This window comes from Microtus pennsylvanicus, chromosome 9, assembly GCF_037038515.1.
Source record: "Microtus pennsylvanicus isolate mMicPen1 chromosome 9, mMicPen1.hap1, whole genome shotgun sequence".
NCBI lineage: Eukaryota > Metazoa > Chordata > Mammalia > Rodentia > Cricetidae > Microtus > Microtus pennsylvanicus.
Genome location: NC_134587.1, coordinates 63,001,948 through 63,015,636, shown reverse-complemented (window position 1 = coordinate 63,015,636; position 13,689 = coordinate 63,001,948). Strand labels below are relative to the sequence as shown.

At 42.2% G+C, this 13,689-nt stretch overlaps 1 protein-coding gene across 2 annotated transcripts in view; it reads left to right on the top strand.

The window, feature by feature from the left end:
* Csmd1 (CUB and Sushi multiple domains 1) overlaps positions 1-13,689 on the top strand; it is a 1,402,422-nt gene that overhangs the window by 1,227,662 nt on the left and 161,071 nt on the right. For both annotated transcript variants that reach the window (XM_075986282.1, XM_075986281.1), the window contains exons 28-30: positions 3,727-3,865; positions 7,059-7,246; positions 10,907-11,101. In XM_075986282.1, coding sequence (XP_075842397.1) covers positions 3,727-3,865; positions 7,059-7,246; positions 10,907-11,101 — 522 coding nt within the window. The remainder of the gene's footprint in view (positions 1-3,726; positions 3,866-7,058; positions 7,247-10,906; positions 11,102-13,689) is intronic.

Here is a 13,689-nt window from a genome sequence, read left to right as displayed (position 1 = left end):
AGATTCTAGGAACCGAAATTATCCCACCTGATAGCAATGCTAAGCCATGTGGTTAATAGCCACCTGGAGTAGATGTGAACGCAGGCAAGTCACAACTAGTGGCTGCGAGGCTCACTCAATCCTTACCATACAGAGTTTTAACAGTAATATCAAAGCGCTATGATCATGCCCCTCTCTCTAGGAGCAAGGGTTGCAACTCATTCCTCATCATGGCCTTCCCTAAATATCATATAAATAATCAGTGTTTGCTTTGTTGTTTTGATCCAGTGGGGAGAGAACCCCAGCCCCAAACTGTGTGGCCTTAAACTGTGATGTAATCACTTATCAAACAGCTGGTCCTTGAGTGCTTATGATAAACTGTCCTGGAAGTTAGACGCTAAGAAAGATGGGCAGGTTGATCATTATGTCACCAAAAGCCTGTGTTCTAGAGGGTTCCCTGACTCATGTAAACCGATGAGAAGTGGCGGCAACATCATTGGGATCAAACTGTAACATTCAAGAAGGGTTTTATATCAAATTTTGAGTATAAGTACATGCCTGCATGTGTAGAGGGTGTGAGGGTGAAGCAGACTGTTCAACTTATTTGAATAAAATTTAAGTAATTAAAAGACATTTTATTTGCCAGTTATAATCATGTGAAGCATGGCTGGGGGTGTAGGCTCACACCTGTAATCCTTACACTTGAGAGGCATGAGAATCAACAGGGTTTCAAGGCCACCCTGAGCTACAGTGAGAGTTCCAGGACAGCCTGGGCTATAGAACCTGCCTGAAAATTAGATGGCTAGGTAGGTAGGTAGGTAGGTAGGTAGGTAGGTAGGTAGATAGATAGATAGATAGATAGATAGATAGATAGATAGATGAATGTTTAAGAATTCTCTCTAGAATAGGGATACAAGGATCCTACCTAAATATAATAAAAGCTATTTACAGCAAGCCAACATCTAACATTAAATTAAACGGAGAAAACCTCAAAGCCATCCCACTAAAATCAGGAACACGACAAGGATGTCCACTCTCTCCATACCTCTTCAATATAGTGCTTGAAGTTCTAGCAATAGCAATAAGACAACATAAGGAGATCAAGGGGATTCGTATTGGAAAGGAAGAAGTTAAGCTTTCGTTATTTGCAGATGATATGATAGTATACATAAGTGACCCCAAAAATTCTACCAAAGAACTCCTACAGCTGATAAACACCTTTAGTAATGTGGCAGGATACAAGATCAACTCCAAAAAATCAGTTGCCTTCCTATACACTAAGGATAAGGAAGCAGAGAGGGAAATCAGAGACCCTAACCTTTCACGATAGCCACAAATAGCATAAAGTATCTTGGGGTAACCCTGACCAAGGAAGTGAAAGATCTATTTGACAAGAACTATAAGTCTTTGAAGAAAGAAACTGAAGAAGACACCAGAAAATGGAAGGACCTCCCTTGCTCTTGGATTGGGAGGATCAACATAGTAAAAATGGCAATTCTACCAAAAGCAATCTATAGATTCAATGCAATCCCCATCAAAATCCCATCAAAATTTTTCACAGATCTGAAGAAGACAATAATCAACTTTATATGGAAAAACAAAAAACCCAGGATAGCCAAAACAATCTTATACAATAAAGGGTTGTCTGGAGGCATTACCATCCCTGACTTCAAACTCTATTACAGAGCTACAGTATTGAAAACAGCTTGGTATTGGCATAAAAACAGAGAAGTCGACCAATGGAATCGAATAGAAGACCCTGACTTTAACCCACAAACCTATGAACACCTGATTTTCGATAAAGGAGCTAAAAGTATACAATGGAAAAAAGAGTGCATCTTCAACAAATTGTGCTGGCAAAACTGGATGTCAATCTGTAAAAGAATGAAAATAGATCCATATCTATCACCATGCACAAAACTCAAGTCCAAATGGTTAAAGACCTCAATATCAGTCCGAACACACTGAACCTGATAGAAGAGAAAGTGGGAAGTACTCTACAGCACATGGAGACCACTTCCTACGTATAACCCCAGCAGCACAGACACTAAGGGCCTCATTGAATAAATGGGACCTCCTGAGACTGAGAAGCTTCTGTAAAGCAAAGGACACTGTCACTAAGACAAAAAGGCAACCCACTTACTGGGAGAAAATTTTCACCAACCCCGCAACTGACAAAGGTCTGATCTCCAAAATATATAAAGAAATCAAGAAACTAGACCGTAAAAGGCTAATCAACCCAATTATAAAATGGGGCACTGAGCTGAACAGAGAATTCTCAACAGAAGAAGTTCAAATAACCAAAAGACACTTAAGGTCATGCTCAACTTCCTTAGTGATCAGGGAAATGCAAATCAAGACAACTTTAAGATACCATCTTACACCTGTCAGGATGGCTAAAATAAAAAACACCAATGATAGCCTTTGCTGGATAGGTTGTGGAGAAAGGGGTACACTCACCCATTGCTGGTGGGAATGCAAACTTGTGCAACCACTCTGGAAAGCAGTGTTTCAGTTTCTCAGGAAATTCGGGATCAACCTACCCCTGGATCCAGCAATACCACTCTTGGGAATATACCCAAGAGAGGCCCTATCATACAACAAAAGTATATGCTCAACTATGTTCATAGCAGCATTGTTTGTAATAGCCATAACCTGAAAACAACCTAGATGCCCTTCAACGGAAGAATGGATGAAGAAAGTATGGAATATATACACATTAGAGTACTACGCGGTGGTAAAAAACAATGACTTCTCGAATTTTGCATGCAAATGGATGGAAATAGAAAACACTATCCTGAGTGAGGTATCCCAGACCCAAAAAGAGGAACATGGGATGTACTCACTCATATTTGGTTTTTAGCCATAAATAAAGGACATTGAGCTTATAATTCATGATCCTAGAGAAACTAAATAAGAAGGTGAATCTAAAACAAACACATAGGCATCCTCCTGAATATTAACCTTCATCAGGCGATGAAAGGAGACAGAGACAGAGACCCACATTGGAGCACCGGACAGAAATCTCAAGGTCCAAATCAGGAGCAGAAGGAGACGAAGCACGAACAAGGAACTCAGGACCGCGAGGGGTGCACCCACACACTGAGACAATGGGGATGTTCTATTGGGAACTCACCAAGGCCAGCTGGCCTGGGTCTGAAAAAGCATGGGATAAATTTGGACTAGCTGAACATAGCGGACAATGAGGAAGAATGGGAACTCAAGAACAATCGCAGTGGGTTTTTGATCCTACTGCACGTACTGGCTTTGGGGGAACCTAGGCAGTTTGGATGCTCACCTTAGGAGACCTGGATAGAGGTGGGCGGTCCTTGGGCTTCCCACAGGTCAGGGAACCCTGATTGCTCTTTGAGCAGATGAGGGAGGGTGACTTGATCGGGGGAGGGGGAGGGATATGGGAGGCGGTGGCGGGGAGGAGGCAGAAATCCTTAATAAATAAATAAATTTAAATAAATAAATAAATAAATAAAAGAGTAAAAATCAAAATATTAGCAAAAAAAGGAATTCTCTCTAAAAACAGGAAGAAGTATATATAGTCTAAAATCCTCAAGGATCACAAGGAAATGGTACAGATTTTGTGGGTTTTAATAACTTGTCCTAACATTTGGGGGTGAACTGTTTTAGATATCCATGCAGACAGTTGTTCCTTTTTAGAAAGAATTACCTGCCTGTGTTCAGCATTCTGGATCTCTGCTCTAACTGTCCCCCTGTGACTTTGTTCTGTGACAGCGGCTTGCGGTGGGAATCTGACGGGCCCGGCGGGAGTGATTTTATCCCCTAACTACCCACAGCCGTACCCTCCCGGGAAGGAGTGTGACTGGAGAATTAAGGTGAACCCGGACTTTGTCATTGCCTTGATATTCAAAAGGTGCGTCTGGTGCAGACTACCACTCTTTGGTAGGATTTTAATGCCAAGTTCAACTTTCCGTGGGGTGAGCAAGCAGCTCAGTGTCTAGCAGCTACCCCGTCAGAGGCAGGGTGGCAGGAGCGGAGCTACTTTTCCTTGACCGGCAGTGCTCTGCATATAAGATATGCATGGGTTTCTTTCACACGCTGCTCGTCTGGCCCATGGTGCGTTCTAACATCAATGCTTCACTTGCATATATTCAAGCCAGTGAAAACCACGCTGTGGAGATGCTTGAGGGAATGCCTCCTCGATGTCCCCCGTTTGTTGCAGTCAGGGAAGCCCAATTTCTTTCCATGTCTGACAGTTTCAGGCAGTGCTCTTACCATCGTTAAAACTGTTGAGATGAAGCGGACATAAAAACAGAAGATTCACCAGACTTTGCCTGCTCGCTCTAAGGTTTGAATTCTAGACATCAGTGTCTAAGAAACAGACACTCACTCCTGCCCCACTAGATGATAAAAGTTCAGAGCCATAAAGATTTACTAAAATCAACTCCACTGTGGTTACTGCTTAAATGTGGACTGTCCTCTACCTACCTGGGTCTGAACCCTTGAACACCAGCTGATGGTGCTGTTTGGAATCTTTTATATACAGGGCCTTATTCTTTGGCATCTAGTCATACAGGTGGGTCTTGGTGGTTACAGGAGAGCCCTGCTTCCAGCTAGGCTGGCCCTGGGCCACCAAAATATCAACAAGCCAGGCCATAACGTCTGGCCTCCATGGATGGATCCATAGGCAGCCATGCCTTCTCCACCATTATAAACTATAGTCACTGAACAATGAGCCAAAATAAATCATTTTTTTTTCTTTGGATTGCTTCTGTCAGGCAATTGTTCATAGTGAGGAAAAATGGCTTATACAATAACATATATCACATTATACCATATATGCTATGTGGTCATTAAATTTTAGTGACTATTGAGATCTTATCCAATAATATGCTTTGATTGTTTAAAAAAAAATAAATGAAGGAGATGTTCTGGAAGATAAATGGTTAAGTTGTCTTGCTAGCTAGCCTCTTAACCCATCGGGGCAAAGAGACTAGAAATTATTTCTCTGCCAGGGGGCAGGCTTCCTTGCCTCAGGTTTTTTGAGCCTACACTCAGTGCCCAGGCATATTAGCCTCTCACCATCCCTGATTCATGGTAACTCACGGGTCTGAGGCTCTGGATGTCAGTCCGTTAACGGGGTACTTTCTCCTGAAGGTACTTCTACTGATGGTCAAAAGAACAAACGCTTTCAGGACACACGGTGAGCACACAGAATGGATGAGTCTGCTCTGGCAGACACAACTGTGTGATTGTACACCGCAGTGTTTGGTAGACCCCCCTTAAAATCTGCATGGCCATCTGATTCCTGGAGCTAAAGAGGAAAGTGGCTATCGGATACAAGCAGAGCCCCGTTACTCAGTCTCAAAGCTACAAAGGAAGAGTTCATTTGATAACAAATAAGGGCATTTATCTGAGGAAGGTTCCTTGCACTGTTTTGCACACCTCTCTAAAAGATAGACAGCACAGATAATCCCCAAGTATCTCCAACTCTATGGTTCTCTGAACCATTTGCTTGTTCCCTATCTGTTTAGCTCCATATTCTGGTAGCTTCTCTGAGCTGGAAAGTCTGTGCGCTAAGATGAGAATCATCCTGTGTCCGTCATCCCAGAATCCTTGTAGCATGAGGGAAGTAGGCAGAATCCTGTGTAGGGAAAGGATGCTCCAACAGGAGGAATCTAAGATGCTCTTCTGAGGCCTCCGTATGCGGACAGCAACCCCAGTCTTCAGAGAACCATTAGAGTCCGGCAACACACAGGACTCTCTCAGAAGACTGAATTCTGATGTGCTCTTGTCTTGAAGATGAGAGTCTAAAAGAGAAATTGGAGGAGAGCATTCTAGAACCACAGCGAGTGTGTGCTGGTGTTGGTGATGGGGGGGAACAATGGTTATCATTGTCCCTCTGGACTGTATAGTCATGTTCATTCACAGGAACTCAAACCCACTGCACAGACTGGATTAGATCTGGGAAGTTACTAAGATTTAGAGGTATATCATGATATGTTAAGTACAAATAAGCTCTATTATTACAAAGGGAGTTGAAATTAATTGTAAATTAAACGTCAAGGTTCTATGCCAAAACTATTGTATACTTTAAAAATGTTCAGCACAGAATGTGTTTTTATTTTCTTTCCTGTGTCTGACTGTATTTCAGTGTTCAGTTGGTAATTATGGTTGTAATCAGCCTTGCTAGACAGTAGAGATGGCACAGGACCAGGTTCTAGAATTATCCATGAAAATGACCATGACTAAAATTATTCTTCCAATAAAATCCCACATGACTTTGCGATTCTGCCAACTCCCTGAGCTTGGGAAGCTCCACTCTTCTCCATCTTGTCTAATGCCAGCAAACTTGCAATAAGATTCAGGTTTCCAAATTAAGAATTTGCAAATAGATTTGTTTAAGATAACAGTGATGTCATGGTGCCTCTCGGTAACAGGTGACTCAAATCATGGAGTGGATGTTGATATTAAGAAAGAAAATAAAGAGGGAGAGAGAAGCACAGAAATTGGGAAGGAGGAAGAGAATGAAAGAATAAGAGAAAGATTACTTGGAATATTCAGTGTGGTACATGATAAGAAATATTTGTGCTCTGCTCCTGCAGGAATCATAAACATTGGCTCACTTACCTAAGGAAACAAAGATAATTATAGTTTTCAGTGGAAACATAGACCAGTGAGAAGTTTTTGATTTTTAACTTTTATAATATATAGCAATGCAAAGTACACACATTTTAAATCTCAAAACATTCACCTAGTAATCAAGATTCAGTGGAAATCTATCTCTTTTGAGTCTGGTCTCTTCCAAGTTGCCCTTCTTTAGCAGTGAAGGGGTGCTACACCAATATTGACTATATTTTTTTTAGCTCCATTCAAAATTGTCTACTATTGGGTATGTTAGCCATCATGCAAAACACTGATAGTGCTTATTACAAATGATACTTCCAATTTAGCATGGTAATTGGTTTGTGTTTGATTCTGATAATAGTGATAATCAAAATTATTATGTAAAAGAAAACTAAAGGGTGATGTGCCCCAAAATGTTTGCTTGGAAACACGGGGTGGGCTTGTATTGGGGATGCAGGTGACACTGTCCTTCCTTGTAGTTTTAGCATGGAACCAAGCTATGACTTCCTGCACATCTACGAAGGGGAGGACTCCAACAGCCCTCTGATTGGAAGCTTCCAGGGCTCTCAAGCGCCAGAGAGGATTGAGAGCAGTGGTAACAGCCTCTTCCTGGCATTCAGGAGCGATGCTTCGGTTGGCCTGTCAGGGTTTGCCATTGAATTTAAAGGTATGTGCTGAGATGCATTTGTGGGAAATTTAAGTCGTGTCAGGGGCTACTTCTGCTGTCAGTTACCACTTCACGAGATTTTGTGTCTCAAATGTATGTGTTCCTAACCTGCCTTGTAGATGTGGTATGTGTGTGTGTGTGTGTGTGTGTGTGTGTGTGTGTGTGTGAGAGAGAGAGAGAGAGAGAGAGAGAGAGAGAGAGAGAGAGAGAGAGAGAGATCTTTTTGAAGAAGAGAACCCCACCTGTCATGTTTTTAGAAACTTACTCTATCTCTGATGGAAAAGGACATAAAAATAGCAGGGAAAATGTTTTTCCAGGTGCATTGTCTCCATAGGATAGATTATGGCATTTGCAATAACTAGTTTGATGACATTTAAGAATCATTTTGATATGTGTTAGCATTTTCTGATTTCTCTCCTTAGATTTACATTCACTGAGATTGCATTGCCTCAGTCTTTCCCACTGGGACACTATCCATCACCCCCGGGTCTTCCTCCCCCATGGGCTCATACTTGACAAGACGCTCTGACCCAAGCAGATATTCATGTCTCTGAAACTCAGATCCACAGCCCACAGGTGGTTTGTGATCTATCAAATCCAAGGAAAACAGAAAAAGCTGCGCACAACGCCACTCTAACCCGAGCACTTTGATGCAGTGTCGATGAAAACAAATTCCACAACATGAATTCCTTTGTGACTGAAGGAAGAGTGAGATTAAGACACAGCAATAATTAGACACAACTATTAGCCCAATACCATCAATCATAATGAGGATTCGGGTAAAAATAAGAAACAAAATCTGGAGTGAAAATTATAAAGTAAAATGAACCTTCTATCATAGTCACAATTTTAATGGATTTGTATCGCTTTATACGGCTCTAACGTTAAAAAAAGGTTTAAGCTCTCAAAATCCACAAACATGGGGTCTTTATTAAAATGTGTATAAAAATAATGCAGTTGAGCCTATGCCTTTGGGGTAGAAATAGCTGTGTTTGGGAGTGATGAGAATGGCCCTTATGCATGTGCACCTCGTCAGATAGCACAAAGCCTTCTCCTAGTCCACCATAGCTGCAGCCCAAGCAGCTACTCAAGCCAGAGCCCTCTAAAAGCAAGGTATATAAAGTTCCAGTAGCCAGAGGTGAGGACAGCCTCTTCATTGGGTCCACTGTTTCCAGTATTTGTAGTTCCCAATGTTTGGAACATTTTCTGGAAGAGTCAGTGGGAAAGACTCACCAGAAGCTAACACAATTGGTGTTGCCACACTGTCAAGGGCAAGCAATCTCAGGATGGGTGCAACAGACTGCAGGGACAGTTGCTAGATTTGATGGGCCAGGAGGGGTCTCAGGGCAGCCCCCCCCCAGAGGCCCTACATGTACCCCTCATTTGTTCGACAAAGCAGGAATTTACAAAGGTCTTCCTAAGTGGAATGGACAGGAACAACAGGAAAATACACACCAGTATGAAGTCATCTAATTAGAAAGCATAGCAAAATGTAAGCAGAAAGGGACTGTGATTTATCACTGCGCACTCAGAACTGACAATCGGTAAATAGAGCCACAAGATTCGATGCAGGTGTATGAAGGCAAACCAGCCACCCAACTCTCAATCAGTGGCGTGAAATAGAGAGCTGTGTAAACCATGTCTAACCAAGCCACACGCGGGTCTGAACGAGATTTATAACAAAAGAGAATCAGAAAGAAGGCGAGGCCGTGGGTCTACGTTGATTGACAGAACAGGAAAGGTTCCCTTTTGAATGAGGCAGGGTTGATGCCTACAAACAAGCTGTGCTCACCCGAATCCTGAATGACTGCGGGAACAATGAAATGGGGTGACTTTGGTGTGCATGAGCAAACAAGGAATGAAAAATAGGAAGGGGATTTTTGTTCTTTATTTGCTTAAATGCTTAGTGATCTACATAGGATTCAGAGCTGCTATAAAGACTTATGAGAATGTCATCTTCCATTTGGAATATATGAATATGTTTTCAAGGAGGCAAGTAGAGACACTTGTCCGTTGACAGGGGTGTCTATCCCGCCCAGTCCTACATTTGTCCCATATAAACACACCGAGGTCTACATTAAATTTAAACTGATTGGCCACATGGCTCGATACCTTATTCAGCAAGGCAGTCACATCTTGCTTCCTCTGTGTCTGGGTCACGACTGGAGACTGAGCTTCCCTCTTCCCAGAATTCTCCTTTCCTCACACACTGACCATGATCAGGAAGACACAAAAAGTAACATCATCAACCTTGATCCCAGACCAAAAGTACAAACAATGGAATTCAGGATTGTACTTGTGTATCCCAATGCTCCTTGCATGTATGATTGACACTACTTTTTCTGTAGTAGATTAAATAATTGGCATTTATGAACTTTTCATGGAGGCAGAGTTTTCAAACCAAAAGGAAAAGAGCTTTTGTATGCTTTGAAGTTATCCCAGAGCCTGAACCAATCCTAATAACCTCATTATGCCCCATCCTTCTGACACCACCAAAGAGATGGCCATAACATTGAGCCAAATAGTGTCCTCCACCTTCTATAACACCCACTGGGAAGGAAGTCTGTGAAGTTCCGCTCCACAGACCTCACCCACACTAGGCACTCTTATGGAGATGAAGAATAAAGATATGCTTACTAAATAATGCATGAATCAAACTAGAATTTCACAGAACCCATAGTTATAGACAGATATTCATTGATTTATTGATGTTTTGAGTGACCTGTTGAAGCAGAAAGTGGAAACTATCACGTAGCAACAAACTCTGAGTGTCCAGACAGAACGTACAGGACACCAATGCCGGGCCTTGTGGTCCATGACTACAGGGTTAGTGCTCACACATATGTCCTTGGGAGTGCCCTGTCTGAATCTGAACCCCAATTGTCAGCTCTGCGTTGCAGAAGGACGGTAACAAATGGCATGGGGCTCAGCTCAGGCTGGCATGGGGCTCAGCTCAGGCTGGCACGGGGCTCAGCTCAGGCTGGCACAGGGCACACCCTCCGTGAGTCTCGGCAGTTTCTGCAATTAGGATGAAATTATGGGGCAACTGTCACACACCAGATGTCATCTTTGATAGCTGTCACTTAGATGTCATTTTCCTGCTAAGCTTGACAGTCTTCAGTGTACGTTATCAGCCCGAGGAACCGAAATCCAGAGCACTTCGTGAGTTTCTGACTTGAGTCTGTCTGCATCGCCACGAGAAGGAGCACTTGACTTTCAGAGTCTCTGCAGTTTTCCTTTCGTAAAACCAAATCATCAGTCCTCAAAAGTGTGTGACAAGTTCAGGTTGGGGTGGGTCAGGGACAAGTTGGAAAATGGGCCTCACATCTTCCTCAATCGGTTTTAAAATGCACACCCATTAGGCCCCCAGCAGCTTATAAGCTGCACATACCACAAACACCCTGTCTTTGCTTACGTGAAAATAATTTTATATCACTCTAATAAAAAAAATTGTTTTTAAGAGAGTAAATAATATTTGTTTATTGGAAGCGAACCCTGCTGTGACCTCTAAGCTAACACAGTCATTAGCTGATGAGTGTGTTTCTAAGCAGTTCTTCCCATGGTGGACGCTGTGCTGGATCCCGAATGGAGTAAGCAAAGAAACAAAGGGAATGACTGCTCAGAGATGCTGTCATGGCACACATGTTCTTTCTTCTCCAGAGAAGCCCCGCGAAGCTTGCTTTGATCCTGGGAACATAATGAATGGGACGAGAATTGGAACTGACTTCAAGCTGGGCTCCACAGTTACCTATCAATGTGACTCTGGCTACAAGATTGTGGACCCCTCATCCATTGAGTGTGTGACAGGAGCTGATGGGAAGCCCTCTTGGGACCGGGCTCTGCCTGCCTGTCAAGGTAGATCTGACTCAGCTTCACTCCTTCCTTCTTTGTATTATTTTACTTAAAATACAGTCTAACAGTCCAGGCTATAATCCCCCGCCAAAGTGGGGGCCACTCACTCAGGAAGTTACTGCTGAGTCCCTAGGACAGTCCTTAGTCACTTAGCTGTTCTCACTGTAAATGAACAAGGTGATGTTTTTATTTTACTGAGGTGACTAGAAAAAATTGTGTCTGTTTTGTTTACTTTTCTATCCAATCCAAAGGAAGTACATGGTGACATTCTCCAGAAACTTCTCAATAAGAAGATGAATACATATGACAGATAAAATAGATGATAAGAAGATAGATCAATAGATGATAGATAGATAGATAGATAGATAGATAGATAGATAGATAGGCAGATAGATAGCAGATAGATAGATAGATAGATTAGATAGATTAGATAGATAATAGATAGGCAGATAGCCTTTAATCCCAGCACTCGGGAGGCAGAGGCAGGCGGATCTCTGTGAGTTCGAGACCAGCCTGGTCTACAAGAGCTAGTTCCAGGACAGGCTCCAAAACCACAGAGAAACCCTGTCTCGAAAAACCAAAAAAAAAAAAATAGATAGGCAGATAAATAGAAAATAGATAGATAGATAGATAGATAGATAGATAGATAGATAGATAGATAGATAGATAGATAGATAGATTAGACAGGTAGGCGGGTGGATGAACAGACAGCTAGGTTGGTAGATAGATGATATAGTTGTTAGATGATAAATAGAAATGGGCTATTTGCAAAAAGAGCTATTTGGATTTCATATGACTGAGCTAAAATAAAATTGGTTTCTATCCCTTATACTTCTTTTTAGAAATGTGGTTCATAAGCTTTTGAGAAAGCAAACCTTTTTCTGAAATAGTCAGGTTGAATTGGCACAGCCGAGGTGGAAATGACAGTCACCTTCTACGCTGATGGCCAGACTCACAGTATCTCACCGGAAACCTCCACTCTGGGATTAGTTACCCATAAACAGCCTCTATCCAAAAGGAGAATTAATGTTTCCATTTGCAAACTGTAAAATACTTGTCTCAGTTGAGGCTTCTATTTTTTGTACTAAAACACCAGGATCAAGAACAGCTTGGAGAGGAAATGGTTAATTTCAGCTTAAAGCTCTCAGGTCACACTCCATCCTTGAGGGAAGTCAGGGCAGGGACCTGGAAGCAGAACTGAAGCAAAGGGCATGGAGGAACTCTGCACACCAGCTCGGTCTGTTTTGTTATCCAACGAGGACCGTATTCCCTGAGATGACAGTGCCCTCAGTGACCTGGACCCGCCCACATCAACCTTCCATCAAGCAATACACCACAGGCTTTTCCACAGCCCCGACTGATGGAGGCATTCTTTTTCAATTGAAGTTTCCTTTACCCAAATGAATCTGGCTTGTATTAAGTGGCCAGCACTATAACCGTGGTAGCTATTCTGGGACAATAAAAATACTCTGAAATAAAGTCAGAACTAATGAAATGGTTTGTTAAAGTTAGTTAAGCCTTTCCTGGTTGGCTGTCAGCTCTGTGAGCTATTGTCCTGTGGGAAGAGGTGAGCCTGCCAAGTCACGCACGCAGGACTGGGGACATCTCCTGACTGTCATTAGCTCTCCCAACAAACCAGTAACAAGAGCCGTCCCATTTCCATTACCATATTCCACAGGGTTTATTAATCATGGCAAATGTCCTGTTTGTCCATTTGGACTAACTGTGCTAATTAGCATTGAACAGATTAAACATGCTATCTTTATTTCTTTTTTTAACCGCTTGAAAATTGCCATATAAAGAATAAATGAACTGTAATAATGTAGTGGATGGGAAAGAGGCCAGGAGGAAGGAAGGGGGGAGAAAGAAAGGGAGGGAGGGATTCCAGTCAAAGTACCAAGTATGATATGGGCATGTGGTGAAACTCCTTAACTTATACTTGTAAGTATGAGCCAATATTTATAATAAAAAGAAGAAAGGATCTTAGAAAGAAACCAAACTTTCTCACATCCTAGAAGTAATTGTGAGTTCAGGTCAGTGATGGTGTCCCTAAGATAAAGAGCCATCACATGGTACAGGAAAGGGCCCGGGGTTTATGGGAAGCTCAGTCCTGGTGCCTTGGTCCCCAGTCACTCAGCATAGCTGAAAGGAAGAGCAGGTGCCAGCCCCTCCTGATATCACAAAAAGATGTCAGTGTTGGCGACTTAACTCACAACCTGAACAAGGGACTGGGCCTCAATTGGATGCTGATGTCTTGATGCCCCAATAGAGCATTGACCACATAAACTAAAGGGTTTTCTGGTTTACCCAGAAAAGGAACAGGAAATTTAGTAAGATTATCAGGAGGAGGAAAAGGTCCATATAATCTCACAGTGTACACACACCCACATGCATATATACACATGTACACACATATACACATGCACACACACACAAATGCACATATACACACATTCACATACACACATATCTATATAGACTCACATACACTTGTATATACACACAAACATACATATGCACACGTGCATACATGCATGCACATATATATATATTCATAGGTATGCATATAACTATACACACATATATACAAA